Raw genomic sequence first — 26,860 nt, forward strand, 5'->3', positions numbered from 1 at the left:
GAGAGATAATCTCTAAGGAATTTTCTTCTTTTTTTGTTTTCTACTTTTGATTCAAATATTTCTATCCTTCTTTTATTTATAACAGCTCATAGATGCGAGCTGTATCTAGCGCCATCTCATATCCTCTTGTATACCTATATTTTTTATACAAGTCTGAGGGACTTATCTTATTTCTTTATTTTGGGACTGGCTGCTTTTATCTTCTGAATATATTATAGATCAATAACATTTAGAACTAATATATTGCAGAAATAGGAATTCTTTGGGTGTGAGCGCTTTTGGGCTTGTCTGAGGACATTTTTTTATGTCACCAGATATTCTAGCTTCATTGCTATTCATTAACCTTATTTATTTTATTAATAGAAATGACTAGTTGAAGTCTATAGTACAAACTTCTTTTTGTCACATTTAGTATAAATAAATCTAACCATGCATTTTAAAACACCCAAAATTATGATTTCTTATTTGACAAATTATGATTTCTTATTTGACAAATTATGATTTCTCATTTGACAGATTATAAAAGTGTTCCCCCATGACCACACTCATTTAGCATAGTTAAAGAAAAAAACACGAATCATAATACATGAACACAAAAATATGTAGATTTTCACAAAATATACTTGTACTTACAGTCTTACAGTTTAACTATGCATTTGGATAACAGCAAATATGAAATATGGATATATAAGCTCTGGTACCAAAAGAACAACAGTAAGGCTAGAAGCTGCTGCTAGGTTGTCATTATTACTGTGAAGATTACCTGACAGCTATAAAGACACAAAATGCATTATTTCTGTTGTATGGGGGTGAATAGGGTCTATTTAGAATCACCAGACCTTCCCCAGAAATAAATAAAATAAAAATCGGACCAATGTTGTAAGGTATTTGGGATTAATATAATAATAATAATAATAGCCTATCAGTTGGGTTGTCATAGGCCTCTGATTTTAATGGAGAGCCCCTTTCAAATAAGGGATCTCCTATTATTGTGAAAGGTGCGAAATGGGGTTACCCCCCCCATGATTTCGTGCTCATGGTTCTGTTGTGTGATCATTCATGCCATGATTCCAATAGCTACTTGTTCTTTCTTTCTCCTTCTCCTTGTCAAAAAAACTTCTCTGCTCTCTAGTGTAGCAAGTGATCATTGCTATCACCTGCAAATTAGGACACAGGACCCTCTATTCAAAAGTGTGAATTCCCCTCTTTTAAATGAGAGGTCTTATTCCTTTGTAAATCATAGGGATAGATGGTGGCACTGTAACAGCCCTCTCTATAAAATATGGACATAGTCTCTAGTCGGGCAGGAGAGTAACAATATGTCAGTGATCATATGTTTACTTGGGATACGAGTATACAACATTTCCAATAGTCACACTGCTGACTTTGTAATTGAAGAACAGTTTAACATGATTTTTTTGTAAGTGTTCTCATATGAAAGGTTGTTTTTTTTTTTTTTTAAATAAATAAAATCTTTAGTAAATGGACCATTTGAAATGCTTTATTTTGAATGTAGATATTTTGCAATTCATTGCTTAAAGTGAATGTAAAGTTTGACGAATGTGTGCCCGTTTTTTAAAAACCCTATTAAAAACAGGGGCACTTTCATTCATCAAACTTTACATTTCACTCGTTTTGTTAAAATACTTACCTTTTATTCTTGAAAACCACTCCAGCTCTTCCCCCGCCTGTCGCAAGCCTCTTCATACGTCAGCAATGACGAATCAGGCTTCCTCCAATCACGGCTTCCCCCCCAGAGCAAACATTGCCTGAGGCCAAGCCGTGATTGGAGGAAGGTGGATTTTTGACATATAAAGAGACGGGTGGGGCGGGGGAAGAGCTGGAGCGGCTCTCAAGAATAAAAGGTAAGTATTTTAACAAAACAAGTGAAATGTAAAGTTTTTAATAGGATTTTTAAAAACCGGGCACACATTTGTAAAACTTAACATTCACTTTAAGTGTTGATCTTTACTAATTATCTGTAAAAGTTTTTTATGTTGCTTTCAGTATTTTTGTGCCATGCATATTTTGTCGTTGCTAGAGTTGTATAAAAACAATTGAAAATTAAATTTTTCAAATTTATAATTATGTTAAAGAATATTCTTCAATTATATTTTGTACTACAAAAGAGCTCTGATTTAGAAATCAATAAGCAATGTATGCATGTTTGACTTTTAGCAACAATGAGGACATTTTGTGCTTTTCTAAGGGACAGTAGTGCAGACTAAATCTATGGGCTCCTCTTGACAAGCTACTTGTCTTATTGCATAAAATAATTTGAATGAATTGAACCGCTAACACTGCAGTTCCTCTGCCAGACACATACCCATATATGGAACATAAAACGCCTTGTAAATTAAAGATTATTCTGTAGTCGTGAAATAAATGATTATACTGGTCGAGTGTAAAATCTTTTCTATGTAAATTTAACATTGTGTTTTCTGTAACTGTTTTTCAATCGCCACCCCCTCCATGCCTTTTTTTTTGAGTGCGGACTTACTGGAGCAGACAAGGCTAGTATTTTGTTAGTAAACTTGCATTGTTTTGCAGTGTTTTATCACTTATGCTTAGGCCAATTATGGACAGATATGTAGCAGGGTTTGGTTTGCGGAGTCTGCACTTCCAAACTGAACAAACACAATTTTCAGAGTAAAATTATAAAGAAAGGGGGCAAAATAAATAACAAGCATATTGCAATTATTATTTTTTCAAAGGGTTTTGTGTCCTTTTTAATGGCACTGCTTGTTTCAAAGTCAGCGATCTTTTCTACTTATACCTGTTTCAAATGTAAAAAACATTTATGTGCATGCTCAGTTCTCATAATAGAAAGCACAATTCTCTTCTAATTTAATAAACTTTAAAAAAAAGTATCAGATAACACATTTAAACTCGTATAAATTAAAATGACAATCAAAATGTATATTTATGATTACAGTTAAGTGTTTAGGTGTTAATTGCACATGTGATATATTATTTTGTTTTTGTCCTATAGTTGCTGCAGTTGATTGCAAAATCCCAACTCACATCACTAAGTGGAGCAGCACAAAAGAATTATTTTAACATTTTGGAAAAAATTGTTCAAAAAGGTAATACATTATTTAAAAAAACAAAATGTCATAGTGGTATTTGTCTGCCTGGACTTTATGCTGACCTTTAGAAATAACAGCCCTTTATTATATGTAGAAAAGCTCTTTAAACACTTCATGATTGATGCCGGAGTTGTTTGTGAAAAATGATATTATGAAGAAATCTTCTGCATTATAATAGTGACACTTTAGTTAAATGAGCAATACTAAAAATGTCATAGCTAATTGGTCTGCCAAATGTCAACTTTTTCTTTATTCACGTAAAAAGCATTCACCTTTTTATGTATGGCTTTTATTTATGCAGGCATGTTTTCACCAAAGAATAAGTACTTACTTAAAGGGACAACAATGCATGTTCTAATTTGTTAGTGTGTCGTTTTTGCATTAGTGACCCCTGCAAAGAAGTGCTTAAACACATAGGTAAATCCCCACATTTAAGCCCCAAGTCTTGCAGCGCCATAGAAGAACATGGCCATGGGCCAATCAGAAGCTGTAGTTGCACAACACTTACCATCAGCACCAGTGTTCTGCTTAAGTGCCGCAAGGCTTGCGCTAATAGAACAGGACCTTTGCAGTGTTTAAACCCATTCTCTTTGTCCAGTACTGCAAAAAATATGTGCTTTAATGAATTAGACCATGTCAATGTTGTCCTTTTATTATCTATTAAGACGGCAATATCATTTACTGGCCTTATAAGCAGGAAAACCGTATTAGTTACTTAACAGATGCTGTTTGTAAGTGATTAAAGAAGCAAGAGACCAATGACACTACATATATATATATATATATATATATATATATATATATATATATATATATACTCTTAACCCTTATTAATAAACAGACTCATTCATAGAAATCTATGTTGACGGGTATAGGTGCTGTGTATTGTGACTATATGTACAGAGAAAGAGGGGACCCTCTAGCAAGAATACAAGAATAAAAAGAACAGCTCCACACAGACAAAAGTTTAAAACATAACTTTTATTAAGGATTGAAAAAATTAAATTAGGAAAAACTGTAAAAACACAAATGGACAATCTATGTAGGAATGAATATGAGTATACTAATTCAATATGAGAGCACGAATTGGGCACAAAAATGTCTAGCTACCAACGCAGCACTAAATCTAACTACTGCTGGTGGTTACAAACATACTTCACACGACCAAAATACTGAACTTGGCAATATCAGTACAATAAAATAGTTTCCAACCAGAGATTATGTATATACTCTAGGGATTGACACAGTGTAACTAGTGTATATTGCAACAGTTGCGCTCATGCAATACCCAGATATATTGTGGTGTAAAGTACTTAAAGTGTTTGCTAATTGTGACAGCCTTGTAACCTAAAAAGGAGACCACAATAACCTCTGGGTAAGGTGGAGAGTTCTTAGTATGTTGTGTAACCCATATTGGTCAGTAGGCCTATTTCAGACTCATAAGATAGCCCAAAAGTACCAATATTCTATAATAGCTCAGCTCATAATCTTAGCGTAACATGTGACTACAGTAAAGAATGCCAAATGCAATTTAAAACACAAGAGCTCCTAAGGCTCCTTACCAATTCCCTAACAAAAACCCTAACATATTTTTGCCGTTGCCGGCTTTTTCACAGGGTGGGCGCAGCGTCAGTGTCCTCTATTTATTGCGTAGCAGGTCAAGGACCCGCCCCCACTCATATTGTCATCGTTATTTGTGTCCTATTACGATCTGAGACATCCCTTGACAGAAGAGATATGCGCATCAATTATACTGTATATATGGATTGATACTATTGCTTGGTGGTTATATTGCTTGAATATTAACAAAGCGAAGTCGTGGACTTATGAGAAGTTTCATTTGAACCTGTGTAACCAAAATATAGTACCCATAAATGGCTGGTAGACAAATATGTTCCATAATTATAAAGAATATACCTGTTGGTCAGAAAAATAGTACCCAAGGTACCATAAATTGTTCCATGTGAAATAGACCAGCTTGATCTATTGGTGAATAGAATATAGACTGTAAAATAAAAAAATTGTGTAGAAGAAAAGGTGACCATCGTATGGTTAAAAAGTTATTGAACCAGAAATATGATGAACCTGTATATATCTTGAACCTTAAAAGTGAAGTCAAGTATAAATTGAAGTGAATGCAAAATCGAATTATAGTGTTGGCGCCAGTTATAAAAGTGTGCATATACTGAAGGGAAAATATTGTGCAAATGTTACATATATGTAGTTTGAAATTAATCTAAAGGTTTATAAAAAAAAGTGTGATTTATATTTTGTGAAATTAATCTAAAAAAAAAAGTGTGATTTATAGTGTGAAATTAATCTAAAGGTTAATAAAAAAAAGTGTGATTTATATTTTGCCAATGGAGTACCATTGGCAAAATATAAATGCCATGTTTCTCATTGTGCTTTAACCCCTTTTGTCAGTACCTTGGTATATTTTTTAAATACTGTTTTACTGACATCTATTGCATTATTAATTTGTCATATATGAACATTATAAGTGGTTACAATTGGCTGGTTTTAGTTTAGTTTGCCAATCTTGTAGGTCAAAACCAGATTCTGGTTATTATAACCTATAGAGCATATTAAGGTTGACATGTTCCCTACTTATTTTTATAAGAATGGTGCAAAATTATTTTGCTTATTCAGTCCAAAGGGTTGCTCTGAATTCAGTAAGAAGATTCATTTAGTTTCCGCACGTAGCAGTGCTTTCTCCAAGTTTGTAAGTGTTTGGGACTCTTTTTATCCTTGTCTTGTTAATTTAGTAGGGGAGAGGTCTGCATGTAATTAATAACATGTTGCTTCTTGATTTGATCTGTCATTGATGAGAGACATTTTATGATTGTCAAGAGAGGGAGTGGGGGGAGAAACAAAAAGCACCTGGAAAGCTAGTTAGGGTAAAATACAGGTTCTTTCACAGTGCATTTTTATAGCTTATTGTTGTACCAATTATAAAAACGTGAGCTAAAGAAACCATATTATGAAGCAGTGGTCTCAAAGTATAGGCCCTGGGGCCATATGCGGCCCTCAAGATAATTTCACCTGGCCCTCCCATGCATTGTCGATTATAGCATGCACTTTTTTACGCTGTTATACAGTTCCAGTCTGATCACTTTATTTGGCATTCACAAGAAATAGATGACTGTTTATGTCTGTAGTGGGATACAAATCCCACCTTATGCTACTACTTTGGTACATGTCACTTCCAGTTCCTAGTATATCCTGTTTTAGAGCACTCACTCTGTTTAACCCCTTAATGACCGAGGACGTGCAGGGTACGTCCTCAAAAAAAAGGCAGTTAACGCCTGAGGACGTACCCTGCACGTCCTCGGTGTGGAAAGCAGCTGGAAGCGATCCTGCTCGCTTCCAGCTGCTTTCCGGTTATTGCAGTGATGCCTCGATATGGAGGCATCCTGCAATAACCTCACATGGCCATCCGATGCAGAGAGAGGCACTCTGTGGCCCTCTCTGCACCGGACATCGATGGCCGGTATCGTTGGTGGGTGGGAGCCGAATTGGGAGGCGGGTGGGCGGCCATCGGTGTGCCGCGTGATGTCACGGGGGGCGGGATCGGGGGCGGGACCATCGGGGGTGCGCACGGGCGCGCGCGCGTGCACAGAGGGTGGCGGGCGTGCACGGGGCGGGAGCGGGTGGGAACCGCTACACTACGGAAAATCATTTCATAAAACCTGCCTAATCTTGTTTGTGCAAAAGCACAAAAAGCGATCGTGGAGGGGTGGGGGGGTTGGTTTGTGTGTGGGGAAGCTACACTACAGAAAATTTCAACAAATTAAAAAAACAAACCATTTTTTTCTTCTAAACTGGGTACTGGCAGACAGCTGCCAGTACCCAAGATGGCGCCCATTAAGTTAGAGTGGGAGGGGATAGAGCTGTTTGGGGGGGGATCAGTGAGGTTGGGGGCTAAGGGGGGATAGTACACAGCAGCATATGTAAATATGCTTAAAAAAAATCATTAAAAAAAATATATATAGCTTTTATTTTAGTACTGGCAGACTTTCTGCCAGTACTTAAGATGGCGGGGATAATTGTGGGGTGGGGGAGGGAAGAGAGCTGTTTGGGAGGGATCAGGGGGTCTGATGTTTTAGGTGGAAGGCTGAGCTCTACAGTAAATCTAATATTAACCCTGCAAGCTCCCTACAAGCTACCTAATTAACCCCTTCACTGCTAGCCATAATACACGTGTGATGCGCAGCGGCATTTAGCGGCCTTCTAAATACCAAAAAGCAACGCCAAAGCCATATATGTCTGCTATTTCTGAACAAAGGGGATCCCAGAGAAGCATTTACAACCATTTGTGCCATAACTGCACAAGCTGTTTGTAAATGATTTCAGTGAGAAACCTAAAATTGTGAAAAATTTTACGTTTTTTTTAATTTGATCGCATTTGGCGGTGAAATGGTGGCATGAAATATACCAAAATGGGCCTAGATCAATACTTGGGGTTGTCTACTACACTACACTAAAGCTAAAATTAACCCTACAAGCTCCCTACATGCTCCCTAATTAACCCCTTCACTGCTGGGCATAATACACGTGTGGTGCGCAGTGGCATTTAGTGGCATTCTAATTACCAAAAAGCAACACCAAAGCCATATAAGTCTGCTATTTCTGAACAAAGGGGATCACAGAGAAGAATTTACAACCATTTGTGCCATAATTGCACAAACTATTTGTAAATAATTTCAGTGAGAAACCTAAAGTTTGTGAAAAAAATTGTGAAAAAGTGAATTTTTTTTTATTTGATCGCATTTGGCGGTGAAATGGTGGCATGAAATATACCAAAATTGGCCTAGATCAATACTTTGGGTTGTCTACTAAAAAAAAATATATACATGTCAATGGATATTCAGGGATTCCTGAAAGATATTAGTGTTCTAATGTAACTAGCGCTAATTTTGAAAAAAAAGTGGTTTGCAAATAGCAAAGTGCTACTTGTATTTATGGCCCTATAACTTACAAAAAAAGCAAAGAAGATGTAAACATTGGGTATTTCTAAACTCAGGACAAAATTTAGAAACTATTTAGCATAGGTGTTTTTTGGTGGTTGTAGATGTGCAACAGATTTTGGGGGTCAAAGTTAAAAAAAGTGTTTTTTTTTTCAATTTTTCCTCATATTTTATAATTTTTTTTATAGTAAATTATAAGATATGATGAAAATAATGGTATCTTTTGAAAGTCCATTTAATGGCGAGAAAAACGGTATATAATATGTGTGGGTACAGTAAATGAGTAAGAGGAAAATTACAGCTAAACACAAACACTGTAAAAATAGCCTTGGTCCCAAACGGTCAGAAAATGGAAAAGTGCTGCGGTCATTAAGGGGTTAAGCAGCATCCACAGGAGAAGAACACTTTGCCAGTGGCCCCTAGATACATTAAGCTTGATACCCCTGTTATAAAGGATACACTTTTTAAGAGTGTATCCAGCAATGATCAGTCTCTGGTCTCTCCACCCTCTGGGTTTTTTCTGTCATGGACATGAGGATAAGCAACAATAAAATTTGCTTTGGTTCAAAAGAGACTATTATTTGTGTTTGTTGGACTGAATATGCAAATTGGTCAAAACAAGATCAATCTTTCTCACTTTTGGTACTCAATTATAAAAGTTTTAAAGTAATATTTGTTTTTCTAGTTTTAGAAGATCACTATAACCCACGCTTAGTCAAAGAGCTTCTGGAGGATCTGAGTTCCACCCTTTGTATTCTGATTAGAGAAGTTGGCAAATCTGTTTTAGTTGGAAATATAAACATTTGGATTTGCCGGCTGGAAACTGTTCTTTCATGGCAGCAGCAACTGATGAACCTCCAAATAACCCAGGTAGTTGTTTTTTGTTTGTGTTTGTTTTTGTAATGTTTTTTTTTTCATGTGGTTTTGCAAATTTAGATGTTGCATAAAAGTCAGCATAATGTAGTCTTCAGACGTCTAGGATGCGATTTCACTGTATTGGTAACTGCAATTTGATAGTAAACTACACAGCAATGAGATGTGTCCAGTTATTTAAACATTTTGTTTGATGAGTTGTTTAAGTTATATTTGAGTATTTTTTTTCTTCATATTTTGATATCATATATTTAGCATTAGAAATTAAAGTGATGATACATTTAGCACATAGTTAAATCCTTTTCCTAATCTATATTACTTTATATACTTGCCTTCATTCGTCATTTTTTATTTTCAGATGCACTAAAGAAAGCTCTGTTTTATTTTATAACCCCCTCCGGCTGCCCACATCAAATCTTTTTCTTTTATTGAGGTGACATTTTCACCACTAAACCAGTAGGCAATCTAGCCATCTGGCACTTCTTAAAAAAATAATAAATATATATATATATATATATATATATATATATATATATATATATATATATGTTACTGTATATATGTGTGTGTGTGTACCGAGCAGTAGCATATTAAAAATGTCTTAATGCTGTCCTTTATAGGCTTATATCAAGTGTGTGTCTTTTTACTTCAGCCTGCTTTTAGGCAGACTTCCCTTTACGCCATAGCATCGCTGTATACACAGCTTTTAAGCTTAGCTAGGGTTAGAACATAGAAAGTCTGTCTCTCTCTTGTAAGCACACAGCTAGAAGCTAGAATAAAATCAAAATGGAAGAGATAGTTGCAGCATTTGGTCAAATGATGATAGGCCTAGGATCACGTCTGTGTCTCTGCCTCCCTGGGTCCCTAACCTACAGCAACACAATGCATGTCTTCAACTAAACACCCTGAGATACAAAGAAGAGTGACACAGGCCCTTTGTAATTTCCCTATGGGCTCTGCACCCTGGCTTGTCTGGGGTTAACTGCCAACCGCCCGAGTCCCTGATAGCTGTGCAGCTGTCTGTGAGTGCTAGTGAGCACCCAGGACTGTGTTTTGCAGGGCCATAGGATGTGTACCCTGTCCAGTTTTAGAATGCAGTCCATTTCTGTGTTTTGCACACATATCATGACCTTTTCTCTCTCTAATTGCTTTTATTACAGCCTTACTATCTCTTTTATCTGATGCTAAAAGTGTAGCAATAAGAATTATTTCATGTTGTATGTAACCAGTTTTATTTTTTATTTTCAGCATTTCAACAGTGGCCTTACTCTGTGTGATCTTCCTCTTGCTATGCAAAACAATATCATATACAGATTTGCAGATGCCTGGGACATAATCAACCTAGGAGAAGTCACCCCAACTTTGCACTTATTGAGTGAAGACAGTTATCTTTGGAAACAACTCTGCAAGTATCATTTTGCTGAGAAAATGGTAACTAATATACATATATATATATTTAAAATAACAGGGAAATTTGTTATAATCCTAGAATGTTATTTGCATATGACAGTAGGGAACTTCCTGGCTTTAAAACGACAGTACAATTATAATTAAACTTTTTATGATTCAGATAGAACATGCAACTTTAAACAACTTTCCAATTTTTTTCTGTTATCAAATTTGCTTTGTTCTTTTTGGTATCCGTTGTTGAACAGTAAACCTAGGTAGGCTCAAGAACTGCAGTGTACTACTAGGAGCCAGCTGCTGATTTCTGGCCAAACACATATCCCTCTTGACATTATTTCATTCATTGTTGCAGGTATTAGGCTTTTGGTCTAAAGAGGTATTATTACCTACAGGTTATTCAAGTACAATCTTGCAATCTCTTGGAAAAATGTGGAAACAAATGTGAAAGTAGCATATTTACAAATAGCTAAGTTTTATCTGCTATTGCCTAGAGTTTCAGTTTTGAGAGCTTGTCTTGGACTATGTTAATGCTGAAGGGATTGTTAGGGTATTTATATGACCAGTGACTACCATCAGTTTAGTTTCTGCTTTCCTCACATAAAGCCATAATTAAAGAGACACTAAAGTCAAAATGAAACTTTTATGATACAAATATAGCGTATTTAAAAACAATCAATTCAATTCACTTCTATTATCAACATGTGCACAATATTTTTATATTTACACTTTTCTTCTACAAGATACGACGAGTCCACGGATTCATCCTTAACTTGTGGGATATTATCCTCCTGCTAACAGGAAGTGGCAAGGAGCACCACAGCAGAGCTATCTATATAGCTCCTCCCTTGACTCCACCCCCCAGTCATTCTCTTTACCTATACTAAGTAATAGGAAGGGTAAAGTGAAAGAGGTGATAAAATGTTAGTTTCTCCTACATTGGTGTGTCCGGTCCATGGCTTCATCCTTACTTGTGGTAATATTCTCTTCCCCTACAGGAAATGGCAAAGGGAGCACACAGCAAAAGCTGTCCATATAGTCCCCCCTCTGGCTCCGCCCCCCAGTCATTCTCTTTGCCTGCTCTGAACAAGTAGCATCTCCACGGGGATGGTAAAGAGTATGTGGTGTTAGTTGTAGTTTTATTTCTTCTGTTATGTGTGATCAGTCCACGGGTCATCATTACTTCTGGGATATAACTCCTCCCCAACAGGAAATGCAAGAGGATTCACCCAGCAGAGCTGCATATAGCTCCTCCCCTCTACGTCAGTCCCAGTCATTCTCTTGCACCCAACGACTAGATAGGATGTGTGAGAGGACTATGGTGATTATACTTAGTTTTTATGACTTCAATCAAAAGTTTGTTATTTTAAAATAGCACCGGAGCGTGTTATTACTTCTCTGGCAGAGTTTGAGGAAGAATCTGACAGAGATTTTTACTATGATTTTAACCGGAGTCGTTAAGATCATATTGCTGTTCTCGACCATCTGAGGGAGGTAAAGGCTTCAGATCAGGGGACAGCGGGCAGATGAATCTGCATTGAGGTATGTGGCAGTTTTTATTTTCTGAATGGAATTGATGAGAAAAGCCTGCCATACCGTTAAAATGACATGTATGTATACACTTCAGTATTCTGGGGATGGTATTTCACCGGAACTACTCTGTTAAAGGTCATTAATCCTTTTAATAACTATTCTCATGTTAAACGTTTTTGCTGGAATGTAGAATCGTTTAACTTTGCTGAGGTACTGTGTGAATAAATATTTGGGCATTATTTTCCACTTGGCAGTTTTTTTTTTTTTTTGCTTTAATTGTGACAGTTTCGTTTCTCTTCACTGCTGTGTGGGAGAGGGAGGGGCCGTTTTTGGCGCTCTTTGCTACGCATCAAAAAATTCCAGTCAGTTACTTTTATATTTCCTGCATGATCCGGTTCATCTCTGACAGATCTCAGGGGTCTTCAAACTTCTTTGAAGGGAGGTAAATTCTCTCAGCAGAGCTGTGAGAATCCTTATAGTGACTGTGAATAAAAACGTTGTTTTATTTTCTTATGTACAAATTTAATTAGTGTTGTTTTTACTAATGGGAACAAACCTTTGCTAAAAGATTGTGTTGTTTTAAAGTTTGGTGCTATAACAGTTTTTCAGTTCATTATTTCAACTGTCATTTAATCGTTAGTACCTCTTTGAGGCACAGTGCGTTTTTTTGCTAAAAAAGATTATAACCAAGTTGTAAGTTTTTTTGCTAGTGTGTTAAACATGTCTGACTCAGAGGAAGATATCTGTGTCATTTGTTCCAATGCCAAGGTGGAGCCCAATAGAAATTTATGTACTAACTGTATTGATGCTACTTTAAATAAAGGTCAATCTGTACAATGTGAACAAATTTCACCAAACTGCGAGGGGAGAGTTATGCCGACTAACTCGCCTCACGCGGCAGTACCTGCATCTCCCGCCCGGGAGGTGCGTGATATTTTGGCGCCTAGTACATCTGGGCGGCCATTACAGATAACATTACAAGATATGGCTACTGTTATGACTGAAGTTTTGTCTAAATTACCAGAACTAAGAGGCAAGCGTGATCACTCTGGGGTGAGAACAGAGTGCGCTGACAATGCTAGGGCCATGTCTGATACTGCGTCACAGCTCGCAGAGCATGAGGACGGAGAGCTTCATTCTGTGGGTGACGGTTCTGATCCAAACAGATTGGACTCAGATATTTCAAATTTTAAATTTAAATTGGAGAACCTCCGTGTACTACTAGGGGAGGTCTTAGCAGCTCTCAACGATTGTAACACCGTTGCAATACCAGAGAAACTGTGTAGGTTGGATAAATACTTTGCGGTACCGGCGAGTACTGACGTTTTTCCTATACCTAAGAGACTAACTGAAATTGTTACTAAGGAGTGGGATAGACCCGGTGTGCCGTTCTCACCCCCTCCAATATTTAGAAAGATGTTTCCAATAGACGCCACCACTAGGGACTTATGGCAAACGGTCCCCAAGGTGGAGGGAGCAGTTTCTACTTTAGCTAAGCGTACCACTATCCCGGTGGAGGATAGCTGTGCTTTCTCAGATCCAATGGATAAAAAATTAGAGGGTTACCTTAAGAAAATGTTTGTTCAACAAGGTTTTATATTACAACCCCTTGCATGTATCGCGCCGATTACGGCTGCGGCAGCATTTTGGATTGAGTCGCTTGAAGAGAACCTTAGTTCATCTACGCTAGACGACATTACGGACAGGCTTAGAGTCCTTAAACTAGCTAATTCCTTCATTTCGGAGGCCGTAGTACATTTAACCAAACTTACGGCTAAGAACTCAGGATTCGCCATACAGGCACGTAGGGCGCTGTGGCTAAAATCCTGGTCAGCTGATGTTACTTCTAAGTCCAAATTACTTAATATACCTTTCAAGGGGCAGTCTTTATTTGGGCCCGGTTTGAAAGAGATTATCGCTGACATTACAGGAGGTAAGGGCCACGCCCTACCTCAAGACAAAGCCAAAGCTAAGGCTAGACAGTCTAATTTTCGTCCCTTTCGGAACTTTAAAACAGGAGCAGCATCAACCTCCACTGCACCAAAACAGGAAGGAGCTGTTGCTCGTTACAGGCAAGGCTGGAAGCCTAACCAGTCCTGGAACAAGAGCAAGCAGGCCAGGAAACCTGCTGCTGCCCCAAAGACAGCATGAACCGAGAGCCCCCGATCCGGGACCGGATCTAGTGGGGGGCAGACTCTCTCTCTTCGCCCAGGCCTGGGCAAGAGATGTTCAGGATCCCTGGGCTCTAGAGATCATATCGCAGGGATACCTTCTAGACTTCAAATTATCTCCCCCAAGAGGGAGATTTCATCTGTCAAGGTTGTCAACAAACCAGATAAAGAAAGAAGCGTTTCTACGCTGCGTACAAGATCTGTTATTAATGGGAGTGATCCATCCGGTTCCGCGGTCGGAACAAGGACAAGGGTTCTACTCAAACCTGTTTGTGGTTCCCAAAAAAGAGGGAACTTTCAGGCCAATCTTAGATTTAAAGACTCTAAACAAATTCCTAAGAGTTCCATCGTTCAAAATGGAAACTATTCGGACAATCTTACCCATGATCCAAGAGGGTCAGTACATGACCACAGTGGATTTAAAGGATGCTTACCTTCACATACCGATCCACAAAGATCATCACCGGTATCTAAGGTTTGCCTTCTTAGACAGGCACTACCAGTTTGTAGCTCTTCCATTCGGATTGGCTACGGCTCCAAGAATCTTCACAAAGGTTCTGGGTGCCCTTCTAGCGGTACTAAGACCGCGAGGGATTTCGGTAGCTCCGTACCTAGACGACATTCTAATTCAAGCTTCAAGCTTTCAAACTGCCAAGTCTCATACAGAGTTAGTTCTGGCATTTCTAAGGTCGCATGGATGGAAAGTGAACGAAAAGAAGAGTTCTCTCTTTCCTCTCACAAGAGTTCCATTCTTGGGGACTCTTATAGATTCTGTAGAAATGAAGATTTACCTGACAGAAGACAGGTTAACAAAGCTTCAAAATGCATGCCGCGTCCTTCATTCCATTCAACACCCGTCAGTAGCTCAATGCATGGAGGTGATCGGCTTAATGGTAGCGGCAATGGACATAGTACCTTTTGCACGCCTACACCTCAGACCGCTGCAATTATGCATGCTAAGTCAGTGGAATGGGGATTACTCAGATTTGTCCCCTACTCTGAATCTGAATCAAGAGACCAGAAATTCTCTTCTATGGTGGTTTTATCGGCCACACCTGTCCAGGGGGATGCCATTCAGCAGGCCAGACTGGACAATTGTAACAACAGACGCCAGCCTACTAGGTTGGGGCGCTGTCTGGAATTCTCTGAAGGCTCAGGGACTATGGAATCAGGAGGAGAGTCTCCTTCCAATAAACATTCTGGAATTGAGAGCAGTTCTCAATGCCCTTCTGGCTTGGCCCCAGTTAACAACTCGGGGGTTCATCAGGTTTCAGTCGGACAACATCACGACTGTAGCTTACATCAACCATCAGGGAGGGACAAGAAGCTCCCTAGCAATGATGGAAGTATCAAAGATAATTCGCTGGGCAGAGTCTCACTCTTGCCACCTGTCAGCAATCCACATCCCGGGAGTGGAGAACTGGGAGGCGGATTTCTTGAGTCGCCAGACTTTTCATCCGGGGGAGTGGGAACTTCATCCGGAGGTCTTTGCCCAAATACTTCGACGTTGGGGCAAACCAGAGATAGATCTCATGGCGTCTCGCCAGAACGCCAAACTTCCTCGCTACGGGTCCAGATCCAGGGATCCGGGAGCAGTTCTGATAGATGCTTTGACAGCACCTTGGAACTTCAGGATGGCTTATGTGTTTCCACCCTTCCCGCTGCTTCCTCGATTGATTGCCAAAATCAAACAGGAGAGAGCATCAGTAATTCTAATAGCACCTGCATGGCCACGCAGGACTTGGTATGCAGATCTAGTGGACATGTCATCCTGTCCGCCTTGGTCTCTACCTCTAAGACAGGACCTTCTGATACAGGGTCCATTCAAACATCAAAATCTAACTTCTCTGAAGCTGACTGCTTGGAAATTGAACGCTTGATTTTATCAAAACGTGGTTTTTCTGAGTCGGTTATTGATACCCTAATTCAGGCTAGGAAGCCTGTTACCAGAAGGATTTACCATAAAATATGGCGGAAATACCTATACTGGTGCGAATCCAAAGGTTACTCCTGGAGTAAGGTTAGGATCGCTAGGATACTGTCTTTTCTACAAGAAGGTTTAGAAAAGGGTTTATCAGCTAGTTCATTAAAGGGACAGATTTCAGCTCTGTCCATCTTGTTACACAGACGTCTGTCAGAAAATCCAGACGTCCAGTCCTTTTGTCAGGCTTTAGCTAGGATCAAGCCTGTGTTTAAAGCCGTTGCTCCACCATGGAGTTTAAACTTAGTTCTTAACGTTTTACAGGGTGTTCCGTTTGAACCCCTTCATTCCATTGATATAAAAATGTTATCTTGGAAAGTTCTGTTTTTAATGGCTATTTCCTCGGCTCGAAGAGTCTCTGAGTTATCAGCCTTACATTGTGATTCCCCTTATCTGATTTTTCACTCAGACAAGGTAGTTCTGCGTACTAAACCTGGGTTCTTACCTAAGGTAGTCACTAACAGGAACATCAATCAAGAGATTGTTGTCCCATCCTTGTGTCCAAATCCTTCTTCAAAGAAGGAACGTCTTTTACACAATCTGGATGTAGTTCGTGCCCTCAAGTTCTACTTGCAGGCAACTAAAGATTTTCGCCAAACTTCTTCCTTGTTTGTCGTTTACTCTGGACAGAGGAGAGGTCAAAAAGCTTCTGCTACCTCTCTCTCTTTTTGGCTTCGTAGCATAATACGTTTAGCCTATGAGACTGCTGGACAGCAGCCTCCTGAAAGAATTACAGCTCACTCCACTAGAGCTGTGGCTTCCACTTGGGCCTTTAAGAATGAGGCCTCTGTTGAACAGATTTGCAAGGCTGCAACTTGGTCTTCACTTCATACTTTTTCCAAATTTTACAAATTTGACACTTTTGCTTCTTCGGAGGCTATTTTTGGGAGAAAGGTTCTTCAGGCAGTGGTTCCTTCTGTATAATGAGCCTGCCTTTCCCTCCCGTCATCCGTGTACTTTTGCTTTGGTATTGGTATCCCAGAAGTAATGATGACCCGTGGACTGATCACACATAACAGAAGAAAACATAATTTATGCTTACCTGATAAATTCCTTTCTTCTGTTGTGTGATCAGTCCACGGCCCGCCCTGTTTTTAAGGCAGGTAAATATCTTTTAAATTATACTCCAGTCACCACTTCACCCTTGGTTACTCCTTTCTCGTTGATTCTTGGTCGAATGACTGGGACTGACGTAGAGGGGAGGAGCTATATGCAGCTCTGCTGGGTGAATCCTCTTGCATTTCCTGTTGGGGAGGAGTTATATCCCAGAAGTAATGATGACCCGTGGACTGATCACACAACAGAAGAAAGGAATTTATCAGGTAAGCATAAATTATGTTTTCTTCTATCAAGAGTTTGTTATTTTAAAATACTGCCGGTTTGTACTATTTACTCTACAACAGAAAGTGATGAAGAGTTCTGTTAAAAGAGGAGTATGATTTTAGCAACAGTAACTAAAATCCATTGCTGTTCCCACGCAGGACTGTTGAAACCAGAGAACTTCAGTTGGGGGAACAGTTTGCAGACTTTTCTGCTCCAGGTATGACTAGTCTCTTTTCTAACAAGACATAGTAATGCTAGAAGACTGTCATTTTCCCTTATGGGATCGGTAAGCCATTTTCTTAGACTCATAACAGAATGAAGGCTTATAAATGGGCTCTATACTGGTTGACACTATTGTGGGCTAAATCGATTGATTTATATAATATTTATATGACTTTTGGAGTGTTTTGTGACTTTGAAACACTTTTGGGAACGTTTTTATTAGGCCTGGCAGTTGTTTAGACACCTAATCTAGTCAGGAAGGCCCCTTCACTCTGGTATGCAGAGGGAGGAGGCCTCATTTTCGTGCCTCAGTTGCGCAGTTACTTTTGGAAGCAGTGCATGCAGCTTCATGTGAGAGGGTCCTGTGGCCATGAAAACGATTTCAAGAAGGCTTATTTCTGTGGTGAATAACCCCCAAGGAAGGTAAAAGCTGCAGCAAAGGCTGTAGCAGGGACTGTAGTGGGTTTAAACTGGTAAATTGAACAATTAGCTCCGGTTTGCTCATTTGGTGTACAATACTTTCAAAGCATTAAGAGACTAGGGTGCAAATTTTGTAAAGATCGGATATTTCCTTCATAGTTTTTCAAACATTCAGAAATAAAGTGTGCTCTTTTTATTATTTAAAGAGACAGTAACGGTTTTATTGCATTAATAGCCTGCTAAAGTCTGTCTAACATGTCTATACCTTCAGATAGCATATGTTCTGTGTGTATGGAGGCCAAGGTGGTTCCCCCTTTAAATGTATGTTCAAATTGTGCCATGGCGTCCAAACAAAGTAAGGACAGTACTGTCACATTTAATAAGGTTGCCCAAGATGATTCTTCAAATGAAGGTAGTGGGGATAGTTCATCATCCTCTCCTTCTGTGTCAACACCAGTTTTGCCCGCGCAGGCGACACCTAGTACATCTAGCGCGCCAATGCTTGTTACTATGCAGCAATTAACTGTAGTAATGGATAATTCTATAGCAAATCTTTTATCCAAACTGCCAGCATTTCCCAGAAAGCGTGATTGCTCAGTTTTAAATACAGAGGATGAGCAAGTGGGCGCTGACGATAATTTATCTGTTATACCCTCACACCAGTCTGAATTGGCAGTGAGGGAAGGTCTGTCTGAGGGAGAAATTTCTGATTCAGGAAAAGTTTCTCAGCAGGCAGAACCTGATATCTTGGCATTTAAATTTAAGTTAGAACATCTCCGCGCCCTGCTTAAGGAGGTGCTAACTACTCTTGATGATTGTGACTCTTTGGTGATTCCAGAGAAATTGTGCAAAATGGACAAATTCCTAGAGGTTCCTGTGCACGCTGATGCCTTTCCGATACCCAAGAGGGTGGCGGACATAGTGACCAAGGAGTGGGAGAAGCCAGGTATACCTTTTGTCCCACCTCCTATATTTAAGAAAATGTTCCCCATTGTCGACCCCAGAAGGGACGCATGGCAAACAGTCCCTAAGGTTGAGGGGGCAGTTTCTACGTTGGCCAAGCGCACAACTATTCCCATTGAGGACAGTTGTGCTTTCAAAGATCCTATGGATAAAAAATTGGAAGGGTTGCTTAAAAAGATATTTGTTCAGCAAGGTTTCCTTCTCCAACCAATTTCGTGTATTGTTCCTGTCACCACGGCGGCGTCTTTTTGGTTCGAGGAACTAGAAATTTCGCTCCATAAGGAGACTCCATATGAGGAAGTCATGGACAGACTTCACGCACTAAAGTTGGCTAATTCCTTTATTTTAGATGCCGCTTTTCAATTAACTAAATTAGCCGCGAAAAATTCAGGTTTTGCAATAGTGGCGCGCAGAGCGCTTTGGCTAAAATCTTGGTCGGCGGATGTGTCGTCCAAGACAAAACTGCTTAATATTCCTTTCAAAGGTAAGACCCTTTTCGGGTCGGAATTGAAGGAGATTATTTCAGACATCACTGGGGGAAAGGGCCATGCCCTCCCACAGGATAGGCCTTTCAAGGCTAAGAACAAATCTAATTTTCGTTCCTTTCGCAATTTCAGGAACAGACCGTCTCCTAACCCTGCAGCCTCTAGACAAGAGGGTAACGCTTCCCAGCCTAAACCAGCATGGAAACCAATGCAAGGCTGGAACAAGGGTAAACAGGCCAAGAAGCCTGCTGCTGCTACCAAGACAGCATGAAGGGGTAGCCCCTGATCCGGGACCGGATCTAGTAGGGGGCAGACTGTCTCTCTTTGCTCAGGCTTGGGCAAGAGATGTTCCGGATCCCTGGGCACTAGAAATAGTCTCTCAGGGGTATCTTCTAGAGTTCAAGGTACTCCCTCCAAGGGGAAGGTTCCACATGTCTCGCTTATCTTCAGACCAGATAAAGAGACAGGCATTCTTACATTGCGTAGGAGACCTATTAAAGATGGGAGTGATACACTCAGTTCCAGCAGCGGAACAAGGTCTGGGTTTTTACTCAAACCTGTTTGTAGTTCCCAAAAAAGAGGGAACTTTCAGGCCAATTCTGGATTTAAAAATCCTAAACAAATTCCTCAGAGTTCCATCATTCAAAATGGAAACCATTCGGACGATCTTACCAACAATCCAGGAGGGTCAATATATGACTACTGTGGACTTAAAGGATGCGTACCTACATATTCCTATCCACAAAGATCACCATCAGTTCCTAAGGTTTGCCTTTCTGGAAAAACATTACCAGTTTGTGGCTCTTCCTTTCGGTTTAGCCACCGCTCCCAGAATTTTCACAAAGGTGCTAGGGTCCCTTCTAGCGGTTCTAAGGCCGAGGGGCATTTCTGTAGCACCTTATCTAGACGACATTCTAATCCAAGCGTCGTCCCTTTCCAAAGCAAAGGCTCATACAGACATTGTTTTAGCTTTTCTCAGGTCTCATGGGTGGAAGGTGAACATAGAAAAAAGTTCCCTGTCCCCGTCCACAAGGGTTCCTTTTCTAGGAACAATAATAGATTCTGTAGAAATGAAGATTTTTCTGACAGAGGTCAGAAAGTTAAAGCTTCTAAACGCTTGTCAAGTTCTTCAATCTATTCCTCAGCCTTCCATAGCTCAGTGCATGGAGGTAATAGGTTTAATGGTTGCAGCAATGGACGTGGTTCCTTTTGCTCGAATTCATCTAAGACCATTACAACTGTGCATGCTCAAACAGTGGAATGGGGATTATGCAGACTTGTCTCCCCAGATTCAAGTAGACCAGTTAACCAGAGACTCACTCCGTTGGTGGTTGACTCAAGATCACCTGTCTCAGGGAATGAGTTTCCGCAGACCAGAGTGGGTCATTGTCACAACCGACGCCAGTCTTTTAGGCTGGGGCGCGGTCTGGGACTCCCTGAAAGCTCAGGGTCTATGGTCTCGGGAAGAGTCTCTTCTCCCGATAAACATTCTGGAACTGAGAGCGATATTCAATGCGCTCCGGGCTTGGCCTCAACTAGCGGAGGCCAGATTCATAAGATTTCAGTCGGACAACATGACGACTGTAGCGTACATCAATCATCAGGGGGGAACAAAGAGTTCCTTGGCGATGAGAGAGGTATCCAAGATCATCAAATGGGCGGAGGATCACTCCTGCCATCTATCTGCAATTCACATCCCAGGAGTAGAAAACTGGGAGGCGGATTATTTGAGTCGTCAGACTTTCCATCCGGGGGAGTGGGAACTCCACCCGGAGGTCTTTGCCCAGTTAACTCAACTATGGGGCATTCCAGACATAGATCTGATGGCGTCTCGTCAGAACTTCAAGGTTCCTCGCTACGGGTCCAGATCCAGGGATCCCAAGGCGACACTAGTGGATGCATTGGTGGCGCCTTGGTTTGTTCAACCTAGCTTATGTGTTTCCACCGTTTCCTCTCCTTCCCAGGCTTGTAGCCAGGATCAAACAGGAGAAGGCCTCGGTGATTCTGATAGCTCCTGCGTGGCCACGCAGGACTTGGTATGCAGACCTGGTGAATATGTCATCGGCTCCACCATGGAAGCTACCTTTGAGACAGGATCTTCTAGTACAAGGTCCATTCGAACATCCAAATCTAGTCTCTCTGCAACTGACTGCTTGGAAATTGAACGCTTGATTTTATCTAAGCGTGGGTTTTCAGATTCAGTTATAGATACTCTGGTCCAAGCCAGAAAACCTGTGACTAGGAAAATTTACCATAAGATATGGAAAAAATATATCTGTTGGTGCGAATCCAAGGGATTCTCTTGGAGTAAAATTAAAATTCCTAGGATACTTTCCTTTCTCCAAGAGGGTTTGGATAAAGGGTTGTCAGCGAGTTCTCTAAAAGGACAGATATCTGCTCTGTCTGTTTTGTTGCACAAACGTCTGGCAGCAGTGCCAGATGTACAGGCATTTGTACAGGCCTTAGTCAGAATCAAGCCTGTCTACAGACCCATGACTCCTCCATGGAGTCTAAACTTAGTTCTTTCAGTTCTTCAAGGGGTTCCGTTTGAACCTTTACATTCCATAGATATTAAGTTACTATCTTGGAAAGTTCTGTTTTTGGTTGCTATTTCTTCTGCTAGAAGAGTTTCTGAATTGTCTGCTTTGCAGTGTACTTCACCCTATCTGGTATTCCATACAGATAAGGTTGTTTTGCGTACCAAACCTGGTTTTCTTCCAAAAGTGGTTTCCAACAGGAATATTAACCAGGAAATAGTTGTTCCTTCTCTGTGTCCGAATTAAGTTTCGAAGAAGGAACGTTTGTTACACAATTTAGATGTGGTCCGTGCTTTAAAATTCTACTTAGAAGCAACAAAGGATTTCAGACAGACTTCATCTTTGTTTGTCGTTTATTCTGGTAAGAGGAGAGGGCAGAAAGCTACTGCTACCTCTCTTTCTTTTTGGCTGAAAAGCATCATCCGATTGGCTTATGAGACTGCCGGACGGCAGCCTCCTGAACGAATTACAGCTCACTCTACTAGAGCTGTGGTTTCCACATGGGCTTTCAAGAACGAGGCTTCTGTTGATCAGATCTGTAAGGCAGCGACTTGGTCTTCTCTGCATACTTTTGCCAAATTTTACAAATTCGATACTTATGCTTCTTCGGAGGCTATTTTTGGGAGAAAGGTTTTGCAAGCCGTGGTGCCTTCCGTTTAGGTAACCTGACTTGTTCCCTCCCTTCATCCGTGTCCTAAAGCTTTGGTATTGGTTCCCACAAGTAAGGATGAAGCCGTGGACCGTACACACCAATGTAGGAGAAAACAGAATTTATGCTTACCTGATAAATTTCTTTCTCCTACGGTGTGTCCAGTCCACGGCCCGCCCTGGCTTTTTAGTCAGGTTTCAAATTTTTTATTTCTGTACACTACAGTCACCATGGGAACCCTATAGTTTCTCCTTTTTCTCCTAACCGTCAGTTGAATGACTGGGGGGCGGAGCCAGAGGGGGGACTATATGGACAGCTTTTGCTGTGTGCTCCCTTTGCCATTTCCTGTAGGGGAAGAGAATATTCCCACAAGTAAGGATGAAGCCGTGGACCGGACACACCGTAGGAGAAAGAAATTTATCAGGTAAGCATAAATTCTGTTTTTTATTTTCTTCAAGCAAGACTTCTTTATTTTAAATGGTACCGGTGAGTGCTATTTCTTCCCAGGCAGCAGATGGATGAAGATTTCTGCCTGAAAACTGATGATCTTAGCAGTTGTTACTAAGATCCAGAGTAGTTCCCACAGGATGGCTGAGGAGTGCTTAAGAAACTTCAGTGTGAGGAACGCTTTTCATGCTACAAGCATTGAGGTATGTTGAATTGGCTGACAGTATCCCCATGAGGGAAGGGGTAAGCAGTAATCCTAGTGTGAAAGAGAAGGGTATTACTGGACCTGTATGTTGGGCTGTAAAAAATGGTTGACACTGATGACATAATGTTTGTGCGCAAACGATTCTATGTTTGGAGGTAAATTAACGTTTTTTTGTGACAAATGTTTTTATTTATAATGGCAATGGAGGGTGCACATGGCTTCTGTGAGACCTGGGTATATGAACCCACATGGCTAGGCTTTTTAGACTGCTTGTAGCGGTTCTTTTGCAAGGCTGTGAGACATCAAGGTAGATGGGCGGGGCCTATTTTCCGCCTCAGTTGCGTAGTTATATTCCCCATGCAAGCAGCAAGCTCCAGCTCCGGTGGGCCTTTCTGGAAGGTTTAGGCCTAATTGAAGGGTTAAACTGATTTTGTAGGCGCCACAGCAGGGCTGTGGCGAGGTGCAGGGGGCTTTTTTCCTTAATCATAACGTTTTTTGTATAACGTTTTTGTACAGAAGGGTTGAGTAGTCCTTTTCTTGTGGTGCAATCTTAGCTGGCAAGTTAGGATACATATATAATAAAATTGAGATAATTTTATAATTTTAAAGCAGTTTTGGAAAAATTGTATGCTTTTTTTTCTCTTAAAGGCACAGTACCGTTTTTTCAGATTGTTATTTTTTTCACTAAATAAAGTGTTTTCAAGCCTGTTTGTGGTCATTACTAGCCTGTTTTAACATGTCTGACATTGAGGAAAGCCAATGTTCCATCTGTTTAGAAGCCATTGTGGAACCCCCACTTCAAATGTGTCCCTCATGTACTGAAAGGGCCTTACATTGCAAAGAACATATTTTAGCTGATAAAAGTATGTCTCAGGATGATTCTCAGTCAGAAGAGAATCAGGTCATGCCATCTGCTTCTCCCCAAGTGTCTCAACCTTTAACGTCCGCCCAAGCGATGCCAAGTACTTCTAGTGCGTCTAATTCTTTCACCCTGCAAGATATGGCTGCAGTTATGTCTACTACCCTTACAGAGGTATTATCTAAACTGCCAGGTCTATAGGGTAAGCGCAGCAGGTCAGGTATTAGAGTAAATGCTGAGCCCTCTGATGCGTTATTGGCCACCTCCGATGTACCCTCACAGTGTTCTGATTTGGGGGTGGGGGAATTGTTGTCTGAGGGAGAGCTTTCTGATTCAGGAAAGATGTTCCCTCAAACAGATTCAGATGTGACGGCCTTTAAGTTTAAGCTTGAACACCTCCGCTTGTTACTCAGGGAGGTCTTAGCAACTCTGGATGATTGTGACCCTATTGTTATTCCACCAGAGAAACTATGTAAAATGGATAAATATCTGGAGGTCCCTACTTACACTAATGTGTTTCCAGTTCCTAAAATAATTTCTGACATTGTTACTAAGGAATGGGATAGACCAGGCATTCCGTTCTCTCCCCCTCCTACTTTTAAGAAAATGTTTCCCATATCTGACACTATTCGGGATTCGTGGCAGATGGTCCCTAAGGTGGAGGGAGCTATTTCTACCCTGGCTAAGCGTACAACTATACCCATTGAGGACAGTTGTGCTTTCAAAGATCCTATGGATAAAAAATTAGAAGGGCTTCTAAAGAAATTGTTTATTCATCAGGGTTTTTTTCTACAACCTATAGCGTACATTGTTCCAGTAACTACTGCAGCAGCTTTTTGGTTTGAGGCTCTAGAGGAGTCTCTTAAGGTTGAGACCCCATTAGATGATATTTTGGATAGAATTAAGGCTCTCAAGCTAGCTAATTCTTTTATTACAGATGCCGCTTTCCAAATGGCTAAATTAGCGGCAAAGAATGCAGGCTTTGCCATTTTAGCGCGTAGAGCGTTATGGCTTAAGTCTTGATCTGCTGATGTGTCATCTAAATCAAAGCTTTTAACTATTCCCTTTAAGGGTAAGACCCTATTCGGGCCTGAACTAAAGGAGACATTACTGGAGGTAAAGGTCATGCCCTTCCTCAGGACAAGACGGTTAAAATGAGGACCAAACAGAATAATTTTCGTTCCTTTCAAAACTTTAAAGGCGGTTCCTCTACTTCCTCATCCGCCTCCAAGCAGGAGGGGAACTTTGCACAATCCAAGTCAGTCTGGAGACCTAACCAGACCTGGAATAAAGGTAAACAGGCCAAGAAGCCCGCTGCTGCTACCAAGACAGCATGAAGGGGCAGCCCCCGATCCGGGACCGGATCTAGTAGGGGGCAGACTTTCTCTCTTCGCTCAGGCCTGGACAAGAGAAGTTCAGGACTCCTGGGCATTCGAAATTGTCTCCCAGGGGTATCGGTTAGAATTCAAGGATTCTCTACCAAGAGGGAGATTTCATCTTTCACGTTTGTCTGTAAACCAGACAAAAAGAGAGGCGTTCTTACGCTGTGTAGAAGACCTACATACCATGGGTGTAATCTGTCCAGTTCCAAAAGTAGAACAAGGGCAAGGGTTTTACTCCAATCTGTTCGTGGTTCCCAAAAAGGAGGGAACCTTCAGACCAATTTTAGATCTCAAAAGTCTAAACAAATTTCTCAGAATCCCATCGTTCAAGATGGAGACTATACGAACAATTTTACCAATGATCCAGGAGGGTCAGTATATGACCACCGTGGATTTGAAGGATGCGTATCTTCACATTTCTATCCACACAGATCATCACCAGTTCCTCAGGTTCGCCTTCCTGGACAAACATTACCAGTTTGTGGCCCTTCCTGTTGGGTTGGCCACAGCTCCCAGAATCTTCACAAAAGTGCTTGGGTCCCTTCTGGCGGTTCTAAGGCCGCGGGGCATAGCAGTGGCGCCCTATTTGGACAATATTTTGATTCAGGAGTCAACTTTCCATCTAGCCAAATCTCACACGGACATTGTGTTGGCTTTTCTAATATCTCACGGGTGGAAAGTGAACATAAAAAAGAGTTAGCTAGTTCCTCTGACAGGAGTTTCATTCCTAGGAACTCTGATAGACTCGGTAGACATGAAAATTTTTCTGATGGAGGTCAGAAAATCAAAGATTCTAAATACTTGCCGAAAACTTCACTCCATTCCTCGGCCATCAGTGGCGCAGTGTATGGAGGTCGTTGGGTTAATGGTAGCGGCAATGGACATAGTTCCGTTTGCTCGCCTACATCTCATACCACTGCAGCTGTGCATGCTGAAACAGTGGAATGGGGATTATGCGGATTTATCTCCGCTGATAAATCTGGATCAAGAGACCAAAGATTCTCTTCTTTGGTGGTTGTCACGGGATCATCTTTCCCAGGGAATGTGCTTCCGCAGGCCAGCATGGGTCATAGTGACGACGGACGCCAGCCTCTTGGGCTGGGGTGCAGACTGGAATTCCCTGAAGGCTCAGGGTGTGTGGACTCAGGAGGAATCCCTACTACCAATAAATATTCTGGAACTGAGAGCGATATTCAACGCGCTTCAAGCGTGGCCACAGCTGGCTTCGGTCAAGTTCATAAGATTCCAGTCGGACAATATCACGACTGTAGCTTATATCAGTCATTAAGGGGGAACAAATGGTTCTCTAGCGATGATAGAGGTTTCCAAAATAATTTGATGGGCAGAGAC

At 40.8% G+C, this 26,860-nt stretch overlaps 1 protein-coding gene across 5 annotated transcripts in view; it reads left to right on the plus strand.

Annotated features, from left to right (window-relative positions):
- FBXO25 (F-box protein 25) overlaps positions 1-26,860 on the plus strand; it is a 139,587-nt gene that overhangs the window by 28,713 nt on the left and 84,014 nt on the right. For 3 of the 5 annotated variants that reach the window (XM_053709741.1, XM_053709740.1, XM_053709743.1), the window contains exons 6-8: positions 2,993-3,086; positions 8,742-8,929; positions 10,178-10,360. In XM_053709741.1, the coding sequence (XP_053565716.1) occupies positions 2,993-3,086; positions 8,742-8,929; positions 10,178-10,360 (465 nt within the window). The remainder of the gene's footprint in view (positions 1-2,992; positions 3,087-8,741; positions 8,930-10,177; positions 10,361-26,860) is intronic. The other 2 variants (XM_053709742.1, XM_053709744.1) reach the window with 1 other exon arrangement.

Source organism: Bombina bombina, chromosome 4, assembly GCF_027579735.1.
Source record: "Bombina bombina isolate aBomBom1 chromosome 4, aBomBom1.pri, whole genome shotgun sequence".
Taxonomy (NCBI): Eukaryota; Metazoa; Chordata; class Amphibia; order Anura; family Bombinatoridae; genus Bombina; species Bombina bombina.